General features: G+C 48.9%; 1 protein-coding gene across 14 annotated transcripts; it reads right to left on the reverse strand.

Annotated features, from left to right (window-relative positions):
• Positions 1 to 446: 446 nt before the first annotated feature.
• On the reverse strand, positions 447 to 26,163 carry SLC47A2 (solute carrier family 47 member 2). Of its 14 annotated transcripts, none has more exons than XM_037019642.1 (18): positions 25,938 to 26,161; positions 24,866 to 24,967; positions 24,572 to 24,640; positions 23,692 to 23,840; positions 22,948 to 22,990; positions 20,320 to 20,364; positions 19,980 to 20,077; positions 19,380 to 19,513; positions 18,306 to 18,419; positions 18,155 to 18,217; positions 17,577 to 17,644; positions 16,545 to 16,653; positions 15,710 to 15,785; positions 15,230 to 15,299; positions 2,577 to 2,709; positions 2,407 to 2,501; positions 1,710 to 1,809; positions 447 to 667 (listed from the first exon to the last, which is right to left on the reverse strand). In XM_037019642.1, exons 1-18 carry the CDS (start codon positions 26,058 to 26,060, stop codon positions 447 to 449), a joined length of 1,812 nt encoding a protein of 603 aa, XP_036875537.1. In that variant the 5' UTR covers positions 26,061 to 26,161. The 14 variants fall into 14 exon arrangements, with proteins under 14 accessions (XP_036875537.1, XP_036875538.1, XP_036875536.1 ...); XM_037019643.1 differs by having other exon boundaries at positions 19,416 to 19,513; positions 23,692 to 23,858; XM_037019641.2 differs by having other exon boundaries at positions 23,692 to 23,858.
• Between the last annotated feature and the right edge of the window lie 1,502 nt (positions 26,164 to 27,665).

Below are 27,665 nucleotides of genomic sequence, written 5' to 3' on the forward strand. Positions count from 1 at the left end.
TATAAATCCAGTTTTACCTGGATCTATCAGAGGTGGTATTTTGTCAACTTTAAGTCCCATTTTCTTATTTTAATTCTTAGCTAAAAATGTTTTCTTCAGCTTTTCTTTCTGTCATTTGTGGGTTTTTGTTTAAGTCACCTATATAGTAAATAGATTTTTTTCTAATGATGTCCTCCCATTCCCATTTGCTGACATAGAACAAGTGTTTCTGTAAGCATATTTATAGGATGCAAATCCCTTCGATTTTATACAAAAATTGGTCCCACCAGCAATCTTGTCTACCAGGGTACATGGCACAGGCTGAGGGTCTCTTGAGGAGTATAGTCCAGAGCATCGAATGGATCCACCTGCGCTGGTCCCACTGGGGCTTTTACAGGGTGGACCCTGTGTGGCTGTGCAGTGGGGTCAGCTGCTCCTGACTTCCTGACTGTCTCCAAGCAGTTATGCTAGTGCCTAGTCGTCAGGACCCTGATGATGAACCCCATGATCAGCGTGGCTGATGCTGCTCCCAGCGCAACCCCGCGGCGGATGGCCAGCTGTTTCACTGACAGCCTGCTGGCAGGAGCTGAATGGGTGTGGATTGCTTCTGGAGTCCTGAGGAGGTCCATAGGGCCTCCGGGCCTCGAGTATGTTGTCAGGGTGATGCCAGGGCAGCCTCCTGTAGCCACTGCAGAGGCAAACAGAAGCAAATTCAGCATTGCGGGGGGCCGGAGGGGCTCTGGGCCTTGGAACCAGGGCCGTGGCTAATCACCGGCTGCATTTCTTGTGCTGCATGGCTGGTTAATTGATCTTTGCACCTTAAGGAGAAAGTGCCTGTGCAGTAGAAAATGCCTGCCTTTCCTACAGCATAATCAGGAGGGAATCCTGTGGGAAAACATCTTCAACCGAATTTGAGGGGTAGATTAAGGTGCTGCTAAGATCGAATGAGACATGTTCCTGTCTGAGCTTGTCCTGTGATGATGTGTGACACCGTGAATGTAATTTACACGTACAACTTCAGAACGCATATTCAGTGCTTAGCCGACGATGCTACTCTATTTCTGGGGACAGTTTAAGCTCCAGGAGTTTTGGGCCACTGGCTCGCAACTGCACCAATCAAGACACAGCCTAGGATGAGATGAGGTCACTGAGATAACAGGGCTTTGGGCAATAATACACACACCTGGCATGCATGCCAGCCCTGGGGTGGGAGGGCACCTGTGCCTTGAGCTGGGGCTGTCACCTCATCATATAGGCACTGGAGATAAGCCAGAGGTGCCCATGTATCTGATGTGTGCAGAGAGGTAGACAGGGAAGCCTCCTGGTCACTTGGTAGAGCCAGGCTGTCCTGCCCAGACCAGCTGCTGTAGGCCAGGACACGGCCTGCCCTGGGGTGGTGAGACCATGCTCTAGGCCCTGAGAGGTCCACCCTTGGGTCTTTGCTTCTTCCAGTTGTGGTATGATGGGGAAGAGCCCTGAGCTCCCAGCCTTGCCTTCTCATCTAAGCATGGGACTAGAGCTCCTGTTACAAGGCTGAGGATGTGAAGTACTTCATGCGGGGCCTGTTAAATAGGTAGTGCTGTCTTCCTGGTGCTTAGCACATCATTTTCATGCCCAGAGGAAGAAGGGCAGCTTGGGCTTGTGTGGTTCCCAGATGCCTGCGGCTCATGGGACAGCCAGGAGCAGCGTGCCCCAGGTGAGGTGTGTGCCCAGCGCCGTAACAGCGTTACCTGAAGATACAACAGCTTTCTCAGGCCCGGGCCTGGCGGCTGCGCTCATGATACCCACCGAGCTCTCGCTCTGCTGCTGCATCCCTGCGTGTTTCTGAGCCTGCAACAGAGATCTGGCCTGGGTCAGCCTGCCAGCCCTCCCGTTCACCACTGGTCGTAATCCTGCTCTGCCTTTAAAATACTGCAAGCTAATGTAGGACATACTCATAAATTCATAGTTTGGGGAGGCTTTAAAGTGGTAGTGTTTTTAATCATGTTTATCCATTGTCTGAGATGCCAAGACCACTTGATCACACATGAAGGCAAAGCCATGCCCTGGTAGGATTCAGGGTCTTTGCAAGAACACCCCCTTCTGTGTTCTGCCTGCAGACCAAGCTGTGCCTTTGCTGTGTCTGAGAAGCGAACACTGCCTTACGCCGTCCTTTTAAGAGATCTGTGCACAGGGTGATGGCTTTGCCTCTTTGTAGTCATGGCACATGGGCTCATCTGGTTCAACTAGTGTGTCTGTGCTCTTTGCTTTTTGGTTTTCAGCAGCTGAGGCTGGCTCAGGAAAATTTTTAGCGTGCATGTCTCGAACTGGACAGTGTGCTGTGTGTTCTGGCTTCTGATCCCCCTACGCCCCCGGCTCATCCCACAGATGACTGCCTCAAGGCATTTCTGGTCGCCCTGCCCCCTTGGCCAGGTGGGAGAGACTCACCTGCTCAGCAGCCAGCTCCCAGTTTATCCGGGCAGTATAGGCAGTAAAGGCAAGGGTCACCAGCAGGGTAGAGGCCAGCATGCCCAGCCAGAGGCCTGTCGGGGAAAAGCGACAATGGGGAGGGTGTCTGATGACCACCCAGGCCTCCAACGTTTGCCCACAGCACATACCCATGATTCTCATCCTGACCACAAAGATCAGCACAGCAGCCAGCGGGAGGCCGATGAGGTAGTATACGGCAGCGTTCACTGTGGCTCCGAAAGCCTGCTTGCCGGTTCCTCTTAGGACTCCGCCGTAGACACACTGGGAGGGGAGGCAGAGGGGCAGGAGGTCAGTAATGGTGGCGTGGTGGTGCTCTGAGCATCTACACTGCCCGAGCTCATTTAACTCTGGCAGCACAGGGGAGGCCGCTTTTACCCCCTTTTTCTGTGAGGATACAAGTCAGGCCTACTCCCTTGCCAGTGTTAGAAAAGTAGCTGTGTGTTGAACAGTCTTCACATCCACAGCATTGCCTCATGAGAAGGTCAAGGTAAAACTGGTGACCAACCACCAGCTGGTCTGGGGGGTTGGACCAGCATCACACAGAGGGGATGTGTGGGTTTCCTATTGCTGCTATAGCAACTCACCACAGATGTAGTGGCTTAAAACCAGACACACTGTGTCATAGTTCTGGAGATCAGAAGTCTGAAGTGGGTCCCACTGCCTGAGTTGGGGCCGGCGCCTTCTGCAGGCCCCAGGGGAGAACCTGTTTCCTCTCCTCTTCCAGCATCTAGAGGCCCCCAGAGAGCAATGCATTGCTCCAGCCTCTGCTGCTGTCCCATCTCTGACCCTCTGCCTCCTCTCTCACTTAAAAGGGCAAATGTGATGACATTGAGCCACCTGGATAATTCAGGATAATCTCCCCATCCTAAGATCCTTAATCACACTTACAAAATCCCCTCTTGTATATGACATATGCACAGGTCTGGGACTAGGAGGTGGATATCTTGGGGGCTGTTACTCTGCCTGCCACATGAGGCGACCTCAGGTGTGGTCTTGCTGCATATGAGACAGGCCCCTGCCTGCTTCTGTCCCTGTGATTATGGTCATGGATGAAAACTGCTCTGGAGAAAGTACTACCTCTCTATTTTTTTAGTCTCACCCTCCCACCTTGGTCTCAGATCTAATGAATTAAAGAACAACAGGCACAGCCTGCGCTTGGTCAGCAGGGTCAGGGAGGGGAGGGCTTGAAAACTTCACGTATCCTAAGTTGCTGGAGACTGCGTGCACGTGTACTGTGACCAGAGCAGCCCCAGCTCTCCCACACACCCTAGGCAGCAGAGCGTGTGCACGTGGCCAGAAGAGACAGAGGAGGACCTGGAAGGCAATAAAAGCTGGGCACACTTGAAAGCAGCCTGAACTTTGGCCTGCGAACCACACTCAGATCCTTCAGCAGGGAATGGGGGCTTAACCAACTGTCAGAGGTGTTTGAACACCACCCCCCCCCAAACCAATGGCTGAACACTGAGCCATAGGGGTGACTCCTAGGAAACTAAGCTTAACAATAAAAGCAAGAGGATCACGGGAAGATGGCGGCGTGAGTAGTTCAGAGGAAATCTCCTCCCCAAAACATACATATTTATGAAAATACAATAAATACAACTATTCCTAAAAGACACCAGTGGATGCAGTACAACAGCCAGGATACATCTACATCTGTGAGAACTCAGCATCACATGAAGGGGGTAAGATACAAGCCGGGGCCAGGCGGGACCCGAACACTCCCCAACCCCAGAACCCCATGGGAAGAAAGAATGGGGAGGGAGTGAAAGCCCAGGACTGCTACACAACCAGCTCTAGAAATCTGCACCCAGAGTGCAGACACAAGGTACACAGGGTGCTGGATATTAGAGAAAAGTAAAAGCAAAACCTGTGGGCAGGTCCCCACAACCAGTGCCTGAGACAAAAAAGTGAGTGCTTTCAAGTCTTAAAGAGACAGGGACCCCATAGCTGGACGAAGTCGTCCTGGCACACTTAGCCAGCAGCTGGGAATCCTGGGGAACCTTAGGTGCCCTAAACCCCGGGGAGGCAGAGCAGCTCTGAAGCCCCTCACGGCACTAAGCAGCTTGCCAGTCGTTCCTCCAACTGGCGTGGACCCCGACACACTGGCCCAGTAGCGGGAGAGTGGCACCGTGTGCCGGGGGTGGCGGCAGCGCCGGAAGGGACTCGGAATGGATCATGTGTGCCAACGGCGCCAGAGGGGACCAGGAGAGGCTTGTGTGAGCCCGCAGCGGCGGCGACTGAACAGAAGAGGTGCAGCTCGCGTGCACCAGCAGCAGTGGAGCCAGAGGAGCCCAGTAGAGGCCCGTGCGGGAGAGCCCCGGGCGCACCTGCAGTAGAGCCAGAGGGAGCAGGCACGCTCCCAGCAGTAGACCAGAATCCCAGCCCAATGCACAGCTGCCCGGGCCAGACCCAAAGGCAGCTGCTGCCACACAGCTGCCCAGTAGGGGCACTGCTATCACAGAGGAGTGCACCTGGCATGTCTGCCACTCCCTGCAGGGCTCCGCGCTGTTGTGACGGAGACCTGCCCACATCAGCTTAGGGGACTAACCCGGTGGCTCCTCCAGGAGTGCGGGTAACTGTCACAGGCAGTGGAGAAAAGCAAGGCATCCAGCAAGCAGGAAAGGACTTTCATCTCCCAGCTGACAAACCTGCAACCTGCCTACAGCCACCGCTATCACCATGAAAAGGCAAAAAAATTTAGTCCAGTCCAAGATAGTTCAGACAACACCTGAGAGAGGATCTGCAGAGACAGACCTAACCAGCCTCTCTGAAAAAGAATTCAAAATAAAAATCATAAACATGCTGACAGAGCTGCAGAGAAATATGCAAGAGCTAAGGGATGAAGTCTGGAGGGAGATTACAGAAGTGAAACAAACTCTGGAAGGATTTATAAGCAGAATGGATGAGATGAAGGAGGCCATTGATGGAATAGAAACCAGAGAACAGGAATGCATAGAAGCTGATGCAGAGAGAGATAAAAGGATCTCCAAGAATGAAAGAATATTAAGAGAACTGTGACCAATCCAAAAGGAACAATATCCGCATTATATAGGGGTACCAGAAGAAGAAGAGAGAGAAAAAGGGATAGAAAGTGTCTTTGAAGAAATAATTGCTGAGAACTTCCTCAAACTGGGGGAGGAAATAGTTGCTCAGACCACGGAGGCACACACAACTCCTGAGAGATGGGACCCAAAGAGGACAACATCAAGACACATAATAATTAAAATGGCAAAGATCAAGGACAAGGACAGAGTATTAAAGGCATCCAGAGAGAGAAAAAAGGTCACCTACAAAGGAAAACCCATCAGGCTATCATCAGACTTCTCAACAGAAACCTTACAGGCCAGAAGAGAATGGCATGATATACTTAATGCAATGAAACAGAAGGGCCTTGAACCAAGATTACTGTATCCAGCACGATTATCATTTAAATATGAAGGAGGGATTAAACAATTCCCAGACAAGCAAAAGTTGAGGGAATTTGCCTCCCACAAAGCACCTCTACAGGGTATTTTAGAGGGACTGCTCTAGACGGGAGCACTCCTATAAAGAGCGCGGAACAAAACACCCAACATATGAAGAATGGAGGAGGAGGAATAAGAAGGGAGAGAAATAATCAGCAGACTGTGTTTATAATAGCTTAATAAGCAAGTTAAATTAGACAGTAACGTAGTGAACAAGCTCACCTTGAACCTTTGGTAACCATGAATCTAAAGCCTGAAATGGCAATAAGTACATATCTTTCAATAATCACCCTAAATGTAAATGGACTGAATGCACCAATAAAAAGACACAGAATAACAGAATGGATAAAAAGCAAGACCTATCTATATGCGGCTTACAGGAGACTCACCTCAAACCCAAAGACATGCACAGGTTAAAAGTCACGGGATGGAAAAAGATATTTCATGCAAACAACAGAGAGAAAAAAGCAGGTGTTGCAATACTAGTATCAGACAAAATAGACTTCAAAACAAAGAAAGTAACAAGAGAGATAAAGAAGGACATTACATAATGATAAAGGGCTCAGTCCAACAAGAGGATATAACCGTTATAAACATATATGCACCCAATACAGGAGCACCAATATATGTGAAACAAATACTAACAGAATTAAAGGAGGAAATAGAATGCAATACATTCATTTTGGGAGACTTTAACACACCACTCACTCCAAAGGACAGATCCACCAGACAGAAAATAAGGACACAGAGGCACTGAACAACACACTAGAACAGATGGACCTAGTAGACATCTACATAACTCTACACCCAAAAGCAGCAGGATACACATTCTTCTCAAGTCCACATGGAACATTCTCCAGAATGGACCACATACTAGGCCACAAAAAGAGCCTCAGTAAATTCCAAAAGATTGAAATCCTACCAACCAACTTTTCAGACCACAAAGGTATAAAACTAGAAATAAATTTTACAAAGAAAGAAAAAAGACTCACAAACACATGGAGGCTTAACAACATGCTCCTAAATAATCAATGGTTCAACGACCAAAATAAAATGGAGATCCAGCATTATATGGAAACAAATGACAACAACACAAAGCCCCAACTTCTGTGGGACACAGCGAAAGCAGTCTTAAGAGGAAAGTATATAGCAATCTAGGCATATTTAAGGAAGGAAGAACAATCCCAAATGAATAGTCTAATGTCACAATTATAGAAATTGGAGAAAGAAGAACAAATGAGGCCTAAAGTCAGCAGAAGGAGGGACATAATAAAGATCAGAGAAGAAACAAATAAAATTGAGAAGAATAAAACAATAGAAAAAATCAAGGAAACCAAGAGCTGGTTCTTCAAGAAAATAAACAAAATAGATAAGCCCCTAGCCAGAAGTATTAAGAGAAAAAGAGAGTCAACGCACATCAACAGAATCAGAAATGAGAAAGGAAAAATCACGATGGATGCCACAGAAATACAAAGAATTATTAGAGAATACTATGAAAACCTATATGCTAACAAGCTGGAAAACCTAGGAGAAATGGACAACTTCCTAGAAAAACACAACCTTCCAAGATTGACCAAGGAAGAAACAGACAATCTAAACAGATCAATTACCAGCAATGAAATTGAATCAGTAATCAAAAACTATCCAAGAACAAAAACCCCTGGGGCCAGATGGATTTACCTTGGAATTTTATCATACATACAGAGAAGACATAATACCCATTCTCCTTAAAGTTTTCCAAAAAATAGAAGAGGACGGAATACTCCCAAACTCATTCTATGAAGCCAACATCACCCTAATACCAAAACCAGGCAAAGACCCCACCAAAAAAGAAAACTACAGACCAATATCCCTGATGAACATAGATGCAAAAATACTCAACAAAATATTAGCAAACCGAATTCAAAAATATATCAAGAGGATCATACACCATGACCAAGTGGGATTCATCCCAGGGATGCAAGGATGGTACAACATTCAAAAATTCATCAGCATCATCCACCACATCAACAAAAAGAAGGACACAAACTACATGATCATCTCCATAGATGCTGAAAAAGCATTTGACAAAATTCAACATCCATTTATGATAAAAACTCTCAACAAAATGGGCATAGAGGTCAAGTACCTCAACATAATAAAGGCCATATATGATAAACCCACAGCCAACATCATACTGAACAGCAAGAGGCTGAAAGCTTTTCCTCTGAGATCGGGAACAAGACAAGGATGCCCATTCTCCCCACTGTTATTCAACATAGTACTGGAGGTCCTAGCCATGGCAATCAGACAAAACAAAGAAATACAAGGAATCCAGATTGGTAAAGAAGAAGTCAAACTGTCACTATTTGCAGATGACATTATATTGTACATAAAAAACCCTAAGGACTCTACTGCAAAACTACTAGAACTAATATCAGAATTCAGCAAAGTTGCAGGATACAAAATTAACACAGAAATCGGTTGCTTTCGTATACACTAACAATGAACTAGCAGAAAGAGAAATCAGGAAAACAATTTCATTCACAATTGCATCAAAAGGAATAAAATACCTAGGAATAAACCTAACCAAGGAAGTGAAAGACCTATACCCTGTAATCTACAAGACACTCTTAAGAGAAATTAAAAGAAATTAAAGAGGTCACTAACAAATGGAGACTCATCCCATGCTCCTGGCTAGGAAGAATTAATATCGTCAAAATGGCCATCCTGCCCAAAGCAATCTACAGATTTGATGCAATCTACAGATTTGATGCAATCCCTATCAAATTACCAACAGCATTCTTCAATGAACTGGAACAAATAGTTCAAAAATTCACATGGAACTGCCAAAGACCCCGAATAGTCAACACAATCCTGAGAAGGAAGAATAAAGTGGGGGGATCTTGCTCCCCAACTTCAAACTCTACTACAAAACCACAGTAATCAAGACAATTTGGTACTGGCACAGGAACAGAGCCACAGACCAGGGGAACAGATTAGAGACTCCAGACATTAACCCAAACATACATGGTCAATTAATATTCAATAAAGGAGCCATGGACATACAATGGGGAGATGACAGTCTCTTCAACAGATGGTGCTGGCAGAACTGGACAGCTACACGTAAGAGAATGAAACTGGATCACTGTCTAACCCCATACACAAAAGTAAATTCGAAATGGATCAAAGACCTGAATGTAAGTCATGAAACCATAAAACTCTTAGAAAATAACATAGGCAAAAATCTATGGACATAAACATGAGTGACATCTCCATGAACATTCTGCCTGGCCAAGGGAAACAAGCAAAAATGAACAAGTGGGACTATATCAAGCTAAAAAGCTTCTGTACAGCAAAGGACACCATTAATAGAACAAAAAGGTATCCTACAGTAGGGGAGAATATATTCATAAATGACAGATCCGATAAAGGATTGACATCCAAAATATATAAAGAGCACACATATCTCAACAAACAAAAAGCAAATAATCCAATTAAAAAATGGGCAGAGGAGCTGAATAGACAGTTCTCAAAAAAAGAAATCCAGATGGCCAATAGGCACATGAAAAGATGCTCCACATCACTAATCATCAGAGAAATGCAAATTGAAACCACTAGGAGATATCACCTCACACCAGTAAGGATCGCCATCATCGAAAAGACAAACAACAACAAATGTTGGCGATGTTGTGGAGAATGGGGAACACTCCTACACTGCTGGTGGGAATGTAAATTAGTTCAACCATTGTGGAAAGCAGTATGGAGGTTCCTCAGAATGCTCAAAATAGAAATACCATTTGACCCAGGAATTCCACTTCTAGGAATTTACCCTAAGAATGCAGCAGTCCAGTTTGAAAAAGACAGATGCACCCCTATGTTTATCGCTGCACTATTTACACTAGCCAAGATATGGAAGGAACCTAAATGTCTATCAGTGGATGAATGGATAAAGAAGATGTGGTACATATACACAATGGAATATTACTCAGCTATAAGAAAAAAACAGATCCTACCATTTGCAACAACATGGATGGAGCTAGAGGGTATTATGCTCAGTGAAATAAGCCAGGTGGAGAAAGACAAGTACCAAATGACTTCACTCATATGTGGAGTATAAGAACAAAGAAAAACTGAAGGAACAAAACAGCTGCAGAATCACAGAACCCAAGAATGGACTAACAGTTACCAAAGGGAAAGGGACTGGGGAGGACGGGTGGGAAGGGATGGATAAGGGTGGGAAAAAAGAAAGAGGGCATTAAGATTAACATGTATAGTGCGTGGGGGGGGGCACGGGGATGGCTGTGCAACACAGAGAAGACAAGTAGTGATTTCACAGCATCTTACTGTGCAGATGGACAGTGACTGTGAAGGGGAATGTGGGGGGGACTTGGTGAAGGGAGGAGCCTAGTAAACATAATGTTCTTCATGTAATTGTAGATTAATGATACCAAAAAAAAAAACCAATGAAAGTGAGAGAAATAAAAAACAATAAAACAAAGCAGAGCAGAGACAGCAGCTGCAGGTTGTGGCAGAGGCAGAAATAGGACAGGCAAGGTACTAAACAGCAGCAGTCCTTAGGGAAAAGGTCACATGCAATATTCTCCTGATGGGTCTCCATTAGGCCACCAACAGGCTGCAATACATTGAAAGAGATTGAATTAATACAAAGTGTGTTCTCTGACCACAACTGAATTAACATGCCTATCAGAAAGAAATCTGGGGACACCCGCAAATATTTGGAAATGAAACAAAACAGGTCTAAACCCATGGGTCAAAGAATAAATAAACCACAAGAGAAACTTCCAGGTATTTTGAATGAAAAGAAAAACAAGCTATCAAAATGTATTACATAAAGCCAAGAAAGTAGAAAAGTGAAGACACATTTTACCAAGTCAAGAATGAGGGAAGGGATGTTCCTGCTGCACATGGAGAAGATTACAGGGAATGTTAGGAGCAACTTCATGCCAAAGAATTAGACAAGTGTGCTGAAGTGAATAAATTTCTAGAAAGACACAAGTTACTAAAATGAACTCAGCAAGAAATAGAAAGTGGATAGAGCTGACAAGTAAATAAACTGAATTATTTTTAAATCTTCTGACAAAAATCCCAGGCTCATGTGGCTTCCCTGGTGCATTCTATCACTATTTAAAGAAGCAGCAATGCTGATCCCTCACAACAAACCTGGTATAGGAGGAAAGAATGCTTCCAAAACCATTCTGTGAGGCTGATGTCACCCTGATAACCAGAGTCAGATCAAGATATAACAGGGAAAATACAAAAATTACAGATGAATATTCCTCATGAATGTAGATGTGAAATCTTTAACAAAATATTAGCAAACGAAGTTCAGCAATCTGTAGACAAGATAGACACCATGATTAGGAGGGGTTTATCCCAGAAGTGCAAAGTATAGCATTGAAAATCAAGTTATGTAATTACGCCATATGAATAAAAGACAAAACCCACATGATTATCTTAACAGATGCAGAAAAAACATCCTACAGAATCCAGCACCATTCATGAGAAAATGTTTCTACAAACTAGGAGTAAAAGGGCTCTTCCTACAGATATTTACTATTGAAAGACTGAGTGCTTTTCCCCAATAAGGCAGGGATGGCTGCTGTTGCCGCTCCTATTCAGTACTGCACTGCAGGATCCAGCCAGGCAGAAGGAAAAGTAAAACTCTTTATTAACAGAGACGACATGATCCTATTTATAGGAAATCTTAAGGCATCCACACACAAAAAACTACTAGAATGAGCATAACAAGGTCACAGGATAATCAAACAAAGGTCAAATATATTGCTATAAACTAGCCATGGACTGGAGGCCCTGGTATGGTGAAAATGACAGTTCTCTCCATATTGCTCTGTAGAGTCAACACCATTCCTTTCAAAATCTCAGTAGGATTTTTAGTAGAAATTAACAAGATGATTCTAAAATACATATGGAAATGAAAGGATCTAGAGGACCCAAAGCGACTTTAGGATAAAAAAGAACAAAGAGGAGTCACACTAACTGATTTCAAAACTCACTATAAAGTGTTATAATTAAGACGGTGTAGTATTGGCATAGAATGGGCATGTGAATCAATGGAATAGAGTTGTGAATCTAGAAAGAAAACACCACACTTATGATCAACTGATTTTTGACAAAAGTGCCAAGAAAACTCACTAGGGAGAGAATAGACTTTCACACACTAACAATGGTGCTGGCACAACTGGATGTCCACGGGCCATTGCAAAATGTTGAGAAAAGGCAGAGTTCACAAGGACAGAAGGCAAACAGGGCATTATGGCTGACTGTGGGAGTCTAGGTTGACTGCAAAACAGGGTCCAGGAAATTCAGGGTAGGGGGAAGGAGGGTGTGCCTTGGCAGTGATGGAAAGATTCTAAAATGGAATTGTAGTGATGGTTGCACAACTCTAAATGCATTTAAGATGAATTATGTTCTCAAATGCATGGATTTTATGGCATGAAATTAAACTCAATAAAGGTGTAAAAAATACAAAATAAAAATAAGGGCCCCATATGGACATCCTGCCTAAAGCAATCTATAGATTCAATGCAATTCCTATCAAAATACCAACAGCATTCTTCAACGAACTAGAGAAAATCATCCTAAAATTCATATGTAACCACAAAAGACCTCAAAAAGCCAAAGCAATCCTGAGAAGGAAGAATAAAACAGGAGGAATTACGCTTCCCAACTTCAAGCTCTACTACAAAGCCACACAGTAATCAGACCCATAGACCAATGGAACAGACTAGAGAGCCCTGATATAAACCCAACCATGTATGGTCAATTAATATATGATAAAGGAGCCATGGACATACAATGGGGAAATGACAGCCTCTTCAACAGCTGCTGTTGGCAAAACTGGACAGCTACATGTAAGAGAATGAAACTGGATTATTGTTTAACCCCATACACAAAAGTAAACTTGAAATGGATTAAAGACTTGAATGTAAGTCATGAAACCATAAAACTCTTAGAAGACAACATAGGCAAACATCTCCTGAATATAAGCATGAGCAACTTCTTCCTGAACCCATCTTGAAAAAGGGAAACAAAAGCAAAAATGAACTCATGGGACTACATCAAACTAAAAAGTTTTTGTACGGCAAAGGACATCATCAACAAAACAAAAAGGCATCCTACAGTATGGGAGAATATATTTGTAAATGACATATCTGACAAGGGGTTAACATCCAAAATAAAGAACTTACACACCTCAACACCCAAAAGGCAAATAACCCAATTAACAAATGGGCAGAGGATATGAAGAGACGGTTTTCCAAAGAAGAAATTCAGATGGCCAACAGACACATGAAAAGATGCTCCACATCACTAATCATCAGGGAAATGCAAATTAAAACCACAATGAGATATCACCTCACACCAGTAAGGATGGTCAGCATCGAAAAGACTAAGAACAACAAATGTTGGTGAGGATGCAGAGAAAGGGGAACCCTCCTACACTGCTGGTGGGAATGTAAGCTTGTTCAACCATTGTGGAAAGCAATATGGAGGTTCCTCAAAAAATTAAAAATAGAAATACCATTTGACCCCAGAATCCCACTTCTTGGAATATACCCAAAGAATAAGATGTCTCAGATTCAGAAAGACATATGCACCCCTATGTTCATCGCAGCACTTTTTACAATAGCCAAGGTATGGAAGCAACTTAAGTGTCCATCAGTAGATGAATGGATAAAGAAGACGTGGTACATTTACACAATGGAATACTATTCAGCCATAAGAAAGAAACAAATCCTACCATTTGCAACAACATGGATGGAACTGGAGGACATTATGCTCAGTGAAATAAGCCAGGGGGAGAAAGACAAATGCCAAATGATTTCCCTCATTTGTGGAGTATAACAATGAAGCAAAACTGAAGGAACAAAATGACAGCAGACTCAGAGACTCCAAGAATGAACTAGTGGTTACCAAAAGGGAGGGGTGTGGGAGGGCAGGTGGGGAGGGAGGGAGAAGGGGACTGAGGGGTATTATGTTTAGTACACATGGTGTGGGGGATCATGGGGAGAACAGTGTATCACAGAGAAGGGACATAGTGGATCTCTGACAACTTGCTACACTGATGGACAGTGCCTGCATTGGGTTATGGGTGGGGACTTTATAATATGGGTAAATATAGTAACCACATTGTTTTTTCATGTGAAACCTTCATAAGAGTGTATATCAATCATATCTTAATAAAAATTTTTTTAAAAGGGCCATGGAAAACATAAATTAAAAATAATATAAATATAGCCAGGAGGAAAAATAGGATGCAGACAACAAGCTCTAAGGCCCCTTACCGTGGCTAGCTGTAAATTTGCTTCTGGGTTTCTTGGTAGCCAAAGTGAGCAGAGAAGTGCTGCCCTTTGGAGGGGAGGCATACTTAATTCCTTTAAAAAGGCAAAGCTATTCCCAACCTTTAACTGAAAGAATTTCTGATCTGTGGTCTCATCTCAGAGCTAGAGAAAAAAATATGAATAGTGTCCTTAACAATATCCTATGACAAAAGCAATAATAGACTCCATAAGGTAGTTTCTTTTAATATTCCTTGATAAAAGCTTTGGATGTGATGATAAAAACACAGCCTAGAGGAAGCAGTCCTGCTGAGGCTAAGAACATATGCTGCAGGTAGATTGCTTTCTGAATGCCCATAGATTCAGAGGCAAATAGTAGGATACATAAATCAACTGATTAGAGTGCACTGTCTTTTGGAAAAACCCTCCATAATTGCAGTGATAACATTCCTGAAGAACTTACGATGTCGAGCAGAAAACAAGATTTCAAATTCTGCCTATAAAATGAGATGTTAGTGTTTTCTTCATTTTCCATCATGCTTTTTAAAGATCCACATCATTCAAATCTGTGCTAAACAGGGTCTGCCCTCTTTAGTGGTCAGAGGAGCAGAACACTCAGGTCCTGCTGTATTCAGGTTGACTCGCTCCTCAGAAATGTCCCTGCTCTGTGGCCACAGGCTATGGTTACTGTTGAGCCCCTGACCAGTCAGGGGCATGAATCAGGGCCCTGGCTCATGCTCATGAGAAATAGGAAAGAAAAAGATTTGTGAGTTGTATACACTGGTGCAATTTATCAATTTTTTACTAATCTGCATTCATCTTTCAGCTTGCTGGAATCACAGAAGAGAAGGGCAGTCATTGCTTTGAATAATAGTAGAACTAATATGAGCAAATATTTTGGGCATTTACTGTACAGTTAGCCCTTTATCTGTACTAATGATAACCTCCACAGGCCTATGAGGCCTCAGGGGGCCCAGGAACATGGGAAGTCAGGCTTTGCATCAGAGCAGTACTCACACTGAGAGCCTCAAATAGCTGAAAGGTGATGTAAATCGGCAAGACCTCATTCGCCAGCGCGATGACTTCTCTGCAGAAGAAACAGAAAGAGCATTCTTTTGGAGCACTAAGGTATGACTCTGTTCTTAGAGACCCGCATATAGCCCAAAGCCAACACCTCCTCCAAGATTTCAGAACAGAGGTAATTACCCCATACAACCTAACTGACACTCCTAGCCCTATGTTTCTATGTCCATGGGTCTTCGTAACTTCACGGGGGACGCCACCATTCTGTATGTCCCTTTGGTTAGCATCGTGTCTGTGGACAGGCTAGCACTGGAGGCTGGGGCCTGCAGGGACAAGCCTAGATGCTGGCTTCCTCCAGGGAGAGCAAAGTCAGGGCTAGTCCTGCTGCTTCCTTTGGGCCCAGCACCGAGCCAGGCATGTGACGCGACCACCCCAACATTCCCCAGAAGTCATTGAAGAAAACGGATTGCCTACTCATCATTGGTGAAAATATGCCCCAGGTTATTTTTCAGGATGCTCAACAGGGCGGCCACAACCATGGAAGTGCCAACTGGAAGAGACAAGGGGGAGCACGGCCGACCCCGCCACGGGGCAGCCCCACGCGGTGAGTGCCCATCAGCCTGACCCTCTGCCCCAGGAGCCTGGGGTCCTCTGCATCACTGTTCGCAGGGACTCAGGCACTCTTTGGTCCTCCCGTAGGATAACAAATGCATTGCCCCTTCCCCAGTGGTTCTCAGAGTGGGGTCCCTGGACTGTCAGTGTCGCTTGGTGACTTGTGAGAAATGCACACTCCCAGACTGCCATCTCCGACCTGCTGAACCAGAAACTGCCCTGTGTTTCAGTATGGCTCCCAGGGGGTGCCACCTGAAAACCACTGCTCTCCAGAGAATAGACTGAATCTGGTCAGCTTCACAGTGCAGATCCCCAAAGGAGATCCAAGGGGCAGGTGGACAGGTGCCAAGCTCCTGGGGATGCTGGGAGGGCAAGCGTGCAGAAGGACATCCTCCCTGCCCCCCAGAGCTGGAAGGACCTTCCCAGGGTCGTGCTAAGGTGAGTGGTGGGAACTGGCGAACTGTCCACAGGACAGCCCAGAACCCAGCAGCAGGGGAGGGTTGGGAAGGGGCTCAGCAGGCAAGAGCGATCTTAGGGGATCGGGGGGTGGGGAAGGGGCTCAGGTGTATCTGGGGGGGTGACTGCCCACTCATCCGCAGGGGCTGCTGTGGGTCAGCAGGCATAACAGGTTTCTTCCCTGGCTCACACCCTTGACTCTCCAATTTTCCAAGTCCGCCTCCCCCGGGACCCCACCCACCTGTACAGAGTACGCCGGAGATGGCCGACCGCTTAGCTTGCACAGTATCTGCAGCCCCCAGAGCCGTTCCTACTCGGACACAGACCCCATTGCTGAGCCCCAGGGGTATCTGGGATCAGAGGTAAGAACGTGCTGTCAGTGCAGCCATCTGCCACCCCGGGCTTGGGGTGGAGCAGCCTCCAGTCCTCCACCAGGCCTAAGGCAGGAGAGCAGAAGACAATGGGTCCAGGGAGGCAGCGAGGGGAGGCAGGGCAGTCCTGGCTGCTGGCGACAGGCCATGGAATATAAGGTCGGGAGATGCGGTGGGGGTACCCCTCGTGAGAGTCAACCCCACCCCACTTGCTGAACATCACAGGTGGTCTGGCCTTGCAGCCATCACTAATGCGCTGCCTAAACCTCAGGAGTAAATGAACGTGTTTGAAAGAGGTGAATGTGGTCTGAAGTATCCCAGAAAACACCCTGTTGGAAAAGGTAATTCACATGGAAATAAGAATGGCCTTATAAATTAGCTTGCCAGTGTGGAATTTTGCAAATCCCTTGCTTAAACCTGGGGTCCCACACACTGCATGCCCTCAGGAGGCTGACAGATGCTTACATGACTGGCATGAGACAACGCATCTCTCTGCGGGGAGAGGAAGGAGCAGCAGGGACCCCCTGGGGGACACGGACCCCCAGCTCTCACCAACTAGGATGTTCAGGAACATGGGCCTGTTGCTAAAGAGAGTGTCTTATTTCTCAAGAAGATGCAAAAGTCCAGATTATGATGTGAAATGTCCCAATTTTTAAATGGTGCTAATTAATTCCAAATAATTCTAACTGTTCACTATTACCTCGGTGGAGCCTCTGTGGGCCAGCTGTGTGTGAGCCTGGCAGGGCCTGAGCTGATGGGAACAGGAAGTCTGGGAGGGTCCTTCAGGAGAGAGAGGTGGCATTTGGGATGACACCCTGACCCCTGACCTATGACACCTCCAGGCCGTCAGAGGCCTGGGCCAGTGTGGAGGGCATTCAAAGGTGACCCAAGTGGAGACTCACCATGTAGATTAAGGTGGCCAACTCATAGATGATGGCCTGGGCGGAGAGTTCCAGCACACTGAGCAGGCCTGTGGGAAAGGCACAGGGCAAGCACCTAACCCTGGGGCCCCCAAACAGACCCTGGACAGACAGGACACCCCTCTGTTTGGGAGGCCCAGGGGACAGTGATTTTGAAGGGCAGATTTGCAACAAAAAACGTTCCTGCTTGGAGCTCGGCTTTCCAGGAAAGTCCTGCCCCGTTGTCAGAAAAGTCCCCGCAGGCTCATGCCCTACAGTTTGTCCTTCAGGTTGGACTCCTGGGGAATATGGCATGGTGAGAGGGCGAGGAGGGCCCCCCAGCATGGGGAGCCCCGAAGTCGGTCCCGGCCCTGCCGCAGTGGGACTCTGGAGAGGGTCTCTTGTTCTTGGGGCTCAGTGTTTCTGTCTGTAAATGGGGGACAAGAATTGGACTAGAGGGTCTCTCGGGGCCACGCCTGCCCTGGCCTTCTGGTCCCCAGGCTGTGTGGGCTCTGCCCAGCTGTTCCCACTTGTGCACGGTTCTGTCAGTCTCTCACTCCCTTGCTGACTCGGCCACCTACTGGGTGTGGCGCTGGGAGCTGGGCATGAAAGGTCTGGTGGACCTCCTGGGAGCTTCTGATCCTCTGCAGAGATGAATGAGCTGCAGATCTGGCCTGGGCAGGGCTGGAGACCATCCATCGGGGGCGGCCCCACGCCCAGCTCTTCACATACCTATGAGGAAGCTCCCGACTTCGTAGGCCCACCACTCGATGCATATCATGAGCATGCTGGGGATGGCCAGAGAGAAGAAGGGGCCCCAGTCCTGCAGGCACTGACTGGACCAGCCTGGGAACAGAAGCCCTTCAAGCTGAGCAACAGCCCACCCTGCACACCCACCCCCTGCCTGACCCCTGCCAGCCTTTGGCACTGCCCACTCCTGGGCTCAGCTCAGCCGGGCCAGGCACTTGGCAGGTTGCACAGGGCAGGCCATCAGGAGGAGGAGGCAGAGACAGGGCACCAGCTCACCCAGCAGCCAGTGCCTTGGGGCAGTGCATGTTGGGGGAATTCTCCACTATGTCCACCACCCTGTCCTTTCTGGTCACCATTTCCTCATCTGAAAATGTGAGTCCTCTTTACCCTGCCTCCCTGGAAAGGGCTCTGGGGAGGGTGGCAGCAGATCAAGGATGTGAGAAGCACTTTCAAGATGGATGGGCTGTGCAGTCTTGGAGAGGGGCTCAGCCTGACAGGATACCCCCTGCCCCCTGAATGAGGCCCCCAGGCCAGAGGGCTGCTCCTGACATGCCTGGAAGAGGGGCCCGTGGTTTACAGAGTCAGGTTTCAGGAAGCAGAACCTGATCCTTGGGAGTGGATCGGCCCCACTCACCATGCGCTGCCCCTGGCATTCTGGGCAGATTAGCCTCTCTGTCTCAATTTCCTCCACGTAAATAGCATGGGGATAATAAGGTGTTCTGAAGCCTAACCAACATCAGGAATGGTGGGCGTGTGGCCCACTGCTGGCTCTCAGGTCTTCACCTGTTACTACTCTAATCGCCATCCTGCAATCAGGGAGCTGGCGAGCTCGTGGGCCTGTCCCCATCCCCAGCAGGGCTCTGCACCAAGACACACGGATGGGGGACCACAGGCCTATGGGGCTTGGGGGTCCTGAGGGGTGGAGCAGATGGTGGAGGGAGCGCTGAGGAGAAGAGAGGCAGGCCCTAGGCAGTGCTCCCCCAGCTGGGCTCCAGTGGGGCCCTCGGCCAGCCAGATGAACGCCTTGTGCACAGCCAGCGCCCATCCCGTGCTCGCCTGTGCAGCCCCTAAACGCAGGGTGGCCCTTTGCACCTGCCCACGTCTCCAGGTGCAGCTTCTTCAGGACAATGTAGAGAAAGAGGACGATGGTCTGCATGAACTGGGAGGCGGCCATGGCGTAGGCAGAGCCCCTGGGAAGGATGATAGTAGGGCTGCAGCCGCAGGCCCACTCCAGCCCTGGGGGGGGGGCCCCCTGCTGAAGCCGGCATGGGGGCCAAGGGGAGTTCAGGCGTGCTTTGCCAGCACCCAATTCCAGGACCAGCCTTGCCCAGAAGCTACCAGTGCCACTAGCACACGACCTCATCCTGGGGCCACTCTGCCAGAACCCCACTCCTGGCCTCTCCTGGCAGGCTGTGGCATGGCGAGGCCAGGGGCTCCTCTCCCCGTCTCTTTAGTGAGGAGTCCCCCACTGCCCAGGGACCAGCAGGACTCCCCCAATTCCCCATGACCCCCACCTTCTGGACAGCATGGGCAGCTTCCACAGTCCTTGCTGTGGGTGAGGCAAGGGTGGTGATTAACCCGCCCATCAGATATGGGGTGCTCAGTGGGCAGTGCTTCCTGACCAGGCCCCCTAGGCACACCAGCTCCAGGGCTTACCTGATCCCCAGGCTCAGCACAAAGACCAGGATGTAATTGGCCAAGGCATTGACGCAGTTGCCCAAAGCACCACTAAGGACTTGGGGCCAGATGATTCCCTGAAATAATGAAAATTGGCCTTGGTAAGGGGGAGTGGGCAGAACTGAGGAAGTGTGGGCAAGGCCAGGCACATCTAGGGGCTGGAAAGAGGCTGCAAACATGCAGCTCCTGTCTGGCCCCTGTGCTAGAGGTCAGGATATGACATGGCAGGTTCACACACAGTACAAGGGGGAGCCCCTTCCCTCTGGAACAGGGCAGTGTGCTGTGGCAGGGGGCCACCCCTCTAGCCAGGGACCTGTACCTGATTTTGCAAATATTTTGCCAGCAGACTGTAGAGAAAAACCACCTGTGTAAAAGAAAACACACATAAATATGAAATGACTACTGAAAACACCAAGCATCATCAGGTGTCGCTTAGACACCTGAGTTTTGGGCAGTCACTTCACCAAAGTATGTCTGGGGCCCCACAGGTGGCCTAAAGTCCTTGCAGCCCCTGCTGTGTGTTCTGGCTCTGCTTATGGGGTAGAGGCCCCCTCAGGGCCCCCACTCTGCAGCTGAGGAGATGAGCAGGCAGGAAGTGTGGGCTCTCAGAGAGAGAGCATGATTAGGAGGGCCACCCAGAGTCTGTGCAGAGAAAGACCCAGCAGAGCCCGAATCCCCAGAACCAGCTTGGGCAGCTGGAGAGAGTGGCTTTGGGCTGAGAGAGGGGTGGGAACTGAACAGGACTGGTTCAGTTCCCTCTGCTGAACAGGTTCAAGTCCCTGGGGCTGTGGACCCTCCCCTATCTGGAAGACAGGGGGCATGCATGTCACGGTGAAACAGGGGCTCACTCTGTCCTCTGCCAAAGCCTGGCCTAGCGTCGGTGCCTTCCCACCCCTTTGCTTCTCTCCAAGATAGCACTCATTAAGAGCATGGAGCTGGGACTGGACTGCTTGGGCTCAAATGCTGGTTCTGCCTCTTATGAACTGTGTGATCCTAGGAAAGTTACTTAACCTCTTTGTGCTTCAAGTTTCCTCATCTAAAATGGGGTTAATACTGTATGTGTGTGTATAATAATGTATATACACTTAGTATTTATATACAGATATACACGTGTAAAGTTAATATTGCAAAGTGCTTACAAAACAGCACTGTGGCACATTTAAGCATTCCAAGGGTTAGGTAAGCATTATGCAGGCATTATGAGCCATTATTATTACGTTATTGGTAGTTAAATTTCACAACAGCAGTATATGGGAGGGTCTTGATTTCTCTGATAAGGGACCTGCCAGAGTGGTGGCTTCATAGGATGTTTTTCCCTGACCCAGACCCAGTGACCCTGTTTGACAGGATACTGTACCTTGGTCTGAAGAGCCAAAGGATGGCTTCTAGGGGAGTCTTAGTGGGGAAAGACCAGCCTTTTCAAGTGGTTTCCATGACATGGGAGAAATCCAGAGCTAGGCAGGTCTCAAAGAGCTCCTGGCACTGACCTTACAGGTAGGCGCACCCTGCTGTCACCCCGACTGGTCCCTTCCCAGATCCCTCCTCAAGAACATCACTCCCTGGTCCATAGGATAAAGGGTCCAGAGATGGGAAGATGAGCTGCAGCTGGCAAGGCCAGCCCTGACAGCCCTGCCGGGTACTGAGGCTTGGCACTAAGCTTCAGCAAAACAGTGTAGCCGTGGATTCTGGAGTAGACACAGACCACTGGTCAGGCTAGAAAAATCAGGAACTGACATGATTAGGTGCACTGCTTATTTAGTACTTAAAGGATTAGTGGAGAAAAGAGAAAATACCCAATAATTAGTCTTAGAAAAAGTTTGTTAGCTGAATTAAAGTCTTAAATTTAAAAACATAAACCATGAAAGGGTTCAAAGAATATACAGGCAAATATTTATAAAATCTGCAGTAGGTTAAGTGCTTTAAAGCTCATCAAAGACAGCCATCATAAAGGGTGGGATTTATCGATCTGCTGTGTACACATTAAAAAATCTTCAAGTCAAAAATTGAAAAATCAAAAGGCAAGTGACAATTGAAAAATATCTGTGACACATGACAAAGGATTGAGATATCATTTAACAAGACTTAACAATAATTAGAAAAAGACTAACCCACTAAAATAAGCAAAGGATATGGGCAATTCACAGAAGAAAAACAAAATCATCAATAAGGACAGGAAAAAGATTAAACATTAGCAATAAAATGCATGGTAAGACAATTTATTTCCAATTGAAAAAAAATTAATAATACTCTGCTGCTGCCAGGGTTGCTGGTGGGGTAGAGTGGATGCAGATCGGCATGAGAAGCTATCGGCAGAGCCACTCTGGTTGTAATAAAGCAGCTTAAGGAAGTCATTACAGATGTTCACAAAGACTTTTCTGTAAGAATGTTTATCACAGTCTTGTTTAAAACAGCAAGTATTGGAAACAACCTAAATACCTAAAAAATAGGGACTGGTTGACATGGCAACTGTGGGATACCACATAGCCTTTGAAATGGCTATTGTGGAAGTTTATTCAATCATATCAAGAGACTAATGGCATATTTGAAAGGGAAAATGCAAGTTATAACACAGTGTACACACACTGGCCCCATTTCAAACTGTATTTGAATATACCTACCCAGGGATAGAAATAACGCTGTAAGGAAAGATTAACCTACGTTCTCTCTGGGTGGTAAGATTCTAGGTAATTTGAAATCTTTCTTCCCTTTGCTTTCCAAAATTCTCCAGTGGTTTTCTAATCGGAAAACAATGTTACGTTACTTTTTAAAAATTCAATCTGCACCAACTGCCATGGGCACTTTTCTATTGCCCCTTCAGCCAACTTGATGGTGCAGTGGGAAGTCCCTGACGCCTGATGGGGCTCCCCACAGGTAAGCGGAAAGGCAGAAAGCCAGGACTGAAGGGACTGTAAGCCCACCCGCCCCCGACTCTGGCAGTAGCGCTTACCGGAAGTGCGGGGATGAAAATCAGCACGTATTCTTGGGTTAGCCTGCAAGACAAACAGACTCTCCGGAGCGCCCCAGCTGTGCCTCCTCGCCTGGGACATCCCAGGCGCTCTGAGTTTGAAGAGAGGCTTTACCAGGCCCCACAGATCTCGGCAAGATCAGTGAAACCGCAGCCAGGGGAGCTGTACCACCTGCTAGGCAGGTGCCAGGAGAGGAGCCCAAGGCCCCAACTGTGAGGCTTCATGACTAGAGAGCTTGAATTCAAAGTAGCATATGGAGCATGTGGTTTGTAAGGGCAAAAAGCAAGGTTATATCTCATCAAGAAAGAACCAAATCAAGTGCACATAATATAAAAGGAACAAGGTATTCCCATGAGGGAATATTTCTAACATTAATCATGAACTATAATCCATCAGAAATCGGTTCAGTCCTCCCTTCTGTTTGGAAATAGGGGGTAGCGCCTGCTTCATTTATTCAAAAGCCATCTGGGAAGCTCCCAGCTTTGTGCAGGGACACAAACGCAAATTACCTGCGAATTCTGTTCTGCTCCTTTCCTCCTGAATTTAAACTGACCATTTTGTCTGCCCCCTGCTGGTCAGAGTTAGAGCAGCATGCTGTGCTGGAGAGCCCCAAACCCTGGAATCCTCTGTCCCCAAGGAGCTGCGCTTGTGGCACAGAGAAGCACGGAGCCTAGGAGTTCTTTAGGAGTTCCCTCCCTGGCTTGCCAGCAGGAGCCGGACAGTACCTGGCCACAGTCGGGTCCTGCCTGAAGAGCAGCAGGATCTGCTCAGTGTTGAGGAAGAGTGCCCAGCAGGGCAAGCAGCAGAGAAGCAGGACCAGCGTGCCCCTCTGCAGGAGGACCCCCACGTGCTTCTTGTTGGGGCTGCCGAAGCTCTGCAAAACAGCCCGGGCCTGGTCAGGCCCACACCCTCAGCACCTCCCTCCATCCCCTGGGTGAGCCCAACCAGTGCGGCAACCTGCTAGCAGTATCATGCTGTAGGACAGACCCAGGACCCAGGGGCCACCAGTCGGTGCCTCAGTACGGGCATCTGGCACCCCTTGATTACAGCCCAGAGGGAGCTTCCTCTGCAGGGGCTCAACCTGCTCACCAGATTATAAAGCAGCTATTTACTGAGTACCAGCTCTGTGCCAGACGTCGGGCCAGACTCTGTCCACCCATTGTCCCCAGTTCTTTAAAAGTGCCTAATAAGGAAGGTGTTATTCCCCCACATCACAGAGAAGGCAAGGGAGGCTACAAGAGCATTCGCCATGTCTCCCTGCTGGTAAGTGGCAGCCAGGACCCAGCTCATGTCTCCAAATCCACCGTGAATCCAGAACCCCCAGGGAAGCTGAGCCCCATGGACCTGTGGGCTCCCAAGGGCACAAGAATCCTATCTGTGCAGTTAGGGAACTATCTCCTTGCCTCTCTCTCACGGCTCTCTCAGCTGTCCACCCAGACTCTTTGCTAACAGCACCAGACCTTGGGGGTGGGCCTGGGGCAGTTGGATGGGTTCCCAGATGCAGGGGGGCATTGCGGGGCCTTTCATGGGCTCCCACCCCCTGCCATTTCTGCAGCAGTTGAAGGATGGGTTCTGTCCCTGCTCCACTCCAGGAGGCCCACCTACCTGAGACATCAAGGTGTCACATGCCGAGGACAAGCCAAGTCCTATGGAAATTCCACAGACATTGACAAACTGGAGCCATACACAGGAGAAAATACAGGGCTTGTCAGGAGGGGCCCTGCATCCAGGGGCAGGATGCCTAGCAGCAGCTCTGATGTGTTGCTGGGCCAGAGACCCTCCTTCTGGTCAGGCCATTGGGCAGGCCCTCGGGTCCCAGCAATGACTGCAGCTGTTGGCCCAGAAAGCAGAGGAGACACCCAGGAGAGAATGTCCCTATGCAGGCCTGCTTGTACTCACAGCCACAAAGAGGGTTGCCGATGACAGCTCCACCTTGCCCAGGTGCCCACAAAACACAGAGCTCACGATATAGTTCATGAAGGTCAGCACCTGGAACAGGAACTGGAGGGTGGCGGCCAGGGTCAGGGCCCTGCTCTGCCCTGCCTCAGCCCGCTGGCCCTGCCCCCTGCAGCTCCCACCCTGTACAGCCCAGCCCTGTGCTGAGGCTCCTCTAGGTACTGTGGGGCCTCAAGCCAGTGGCCTGCGAAAAAAAGTCACAGCCATCTCACATATCGCGCACAGCCAGGGACATGAGCACTGGGGCTGGGGCCGGGGCACAGCAGCGGCTGGAAGCCCGCCAGCCCGGGTCCTGCTCTCATTAGCCTCTGGGCTCCAGGTTTCTCTGCCTCAAAGTGAGGAATGCAGGAGAAGAACCCAGCACAGATCCTGGAGTGAGGGAGCTTAACCCAAGCCTTTAATACCACTATTGCTGATATTAGAATCATTTGGCCAGTCCACATACAAACAGAATAGGGAGTGGAAAAAAATACACCAAAATCTTAGTATGATTTTGTCCAGGTGCAGGGGTTAGAGACCAATGTCTTCCTTCTTTATAACTTCTCTTGTCTGGAATTTTTACAGGAAACAGGTATCAATTAGTCCTTAGGGCCCCCAAGAAAATTTGTCTAAAGCTATTTTCCCATTGGAAATAAAATTGGAAGAGGGCCCCTTCCAGTCCTCTACAAACATGCTGGAAGGGACACCCACAAGCTCCTGCATCAATGGGTCTCATTTGTCGTCGGAGTCTTTTAACCCAGCCTTCCTGTTTGTTTCTGAAGGAAGACCCAGCACCCCTGCTGAGTGGGGGCTGCTTGATGCTGGGCAAGGTCAAGCCCCATGGCCACTCCCTGCGCTGTCTAGGGACAGCCATCCTGCAGTCACCTGCTCCTGGTGGCTGCCCCTGGGGCAGCCTGGACATGGCCAACATGAGCAGTTTCTGGGGAAGGGCATAGAGATCCTGGCACACCTGCCTATCATGCCTAGACAGCAGCTGGTCCCCAGCCTCACTGGCCCCTCAACCCCATCTCCTTACCAGGGGTCCCGAAAGGACAAAAAGCTTCCATGCCTCCGCTCCAAAGCCGACAGGGACCAGCCTACGGAGAGGAGGGCAGCAGCCCCCTTGGGCTGGGGGGACTGTGTCCTGAAGGCTGTCCATTCCAAGCCTAGGCTGCCAGCCACCCTGCACACTTGAGCACTCCCACAGCCCACGGCCAGCCTTGCACAGCCAGCCCGTGTCACCTTGTGGCCTGGCTAATAAGTAAGGGGCAGGAGGAGGGGCGCCTTCCACAACCTATGTGACATGCCCTGCCTCCCTGAGTTCTGGCAGCCCTGTTGTCCAGCCCACTGGCCCCATCACTGGGAGGTCGGCAGAGCCCTGAGCACCTGGGAGTCACTCAGGCTGACGATTATGGGTGCCCTGTGCCTGCTGTCTGGGGAGTCAGCAGCACAACCACAGACGGAGAGACCTGGGACAGTGCAGAGGTGTGTTAGGCCCGGGCATGAGGGCAGAAGGCCTGGCAGAGGCCGGCTAAGGCACTGGGTGTCTTACACCTGGGCACAGCCATGCCCTGCCTCCCATCTTACCAGTGAAGGAAGGGAGACTCAGAGAGGCAGGAGTAAGAGCCTGGGTTCCAGCCGCCCAAGAGCAGGGAGGGGCCAGGGCCTGGAGCTGGGGTGCCTGGAAGGAGGCATCCTCTGACCTCCCTCAGCCGTCCATCAGCAGCACTCCTGAGGGCAGGGAGACCGTGCTTGGGCAAGCAGCTCACTCCTCTTGCCCTCCATTTTGCCCAGTGAAGCTGTCACTGGGTGTCCCTACAGATTCCTCTCTGGCCCACCCAGTCTAGCTCCTCTGTGCAGGGTGGCACAAGACCTCCCCCAAGGTCAGACAGGGGAGGCGCATAACTGCCGCCCTACTTGGCCCAGTTCTGGATCCAGCTTTGGGGTATGGGTCCAGTCAGGAGAAGGAGCAGTGAGTAAGGGGGTCGCAGAAGGGGTAGGAGGGACAGCGGCCACAGGAGGGCCAGTCTCCAGTCACTTCACACACCCAGCTGGGTTGCCAAACCCTTGCAGTGAGGGGTGGCCAGCAGGGCCTCACGCAACCCCTGAGAGGGAGAAAGGAGCAGCTCCCCAGGGAGAGGGGTGAAAACAAAGATGGGCATGACAGCCCTCCCCTGTCGCCCCCACCCGCCCCCCTCCCCACACCCAAACATGTCAAAGGCCCCACCACTGGCTCAGGCCGCCTCTCCAGGTGGCATGCATGCCTGCCCTCATTCTGTCCAGTTCCTACTGCCATGTTCTACAACCAGTGCACCCACAGTAACTCCACCCATCACTGGCAATAGGAAGACATTTTATTAGCACTTGCAGTTATTAGTAGGATTTGGCTCAGAAAGGGAGGGGGACTGGTGAAAGGCTAGGACACTCTGGTCATAGGGTCCCTGCCGGTGTTTATGATGTCGCTCCACCAATGCCTTTTCCCTGTCCTTCCCATCGTTGGCCAGTTCTCAGCAGGTTAGGCTTCCTCCTCTGGAAGGATGACCAAACACCCACCTTCACTTGGGGCCCCTGAACCTCAGTGGTCTCTGTTAGGGCCGCCTGGGGTCCACGGTGAGTGGCTCTCCAGCCACAGCCCATGGCCTCACTGCCACCACGTGCCTACATTCTGTGGTCAGAAGCAGTGTTTGGCGGGAGCCCACAGCAACGGGAGAACATTCAGTCAGTGGGCAGATCTAAACCATGCTCAGCGGAGCAAAGGCAAGCC

This window comes from Manis javanica, chromosome 4 (genome assembly GCF_040802235.1).
Source record: "Manis javanica isolate MJ-LG chromosome 4, MJ_LKY, whole genome shotgun sequence".
NCBI lineage: Eukaryota > Metazoa > Chordata > Mammalia > Pholidota > Manidae > Manis > Manis javanica.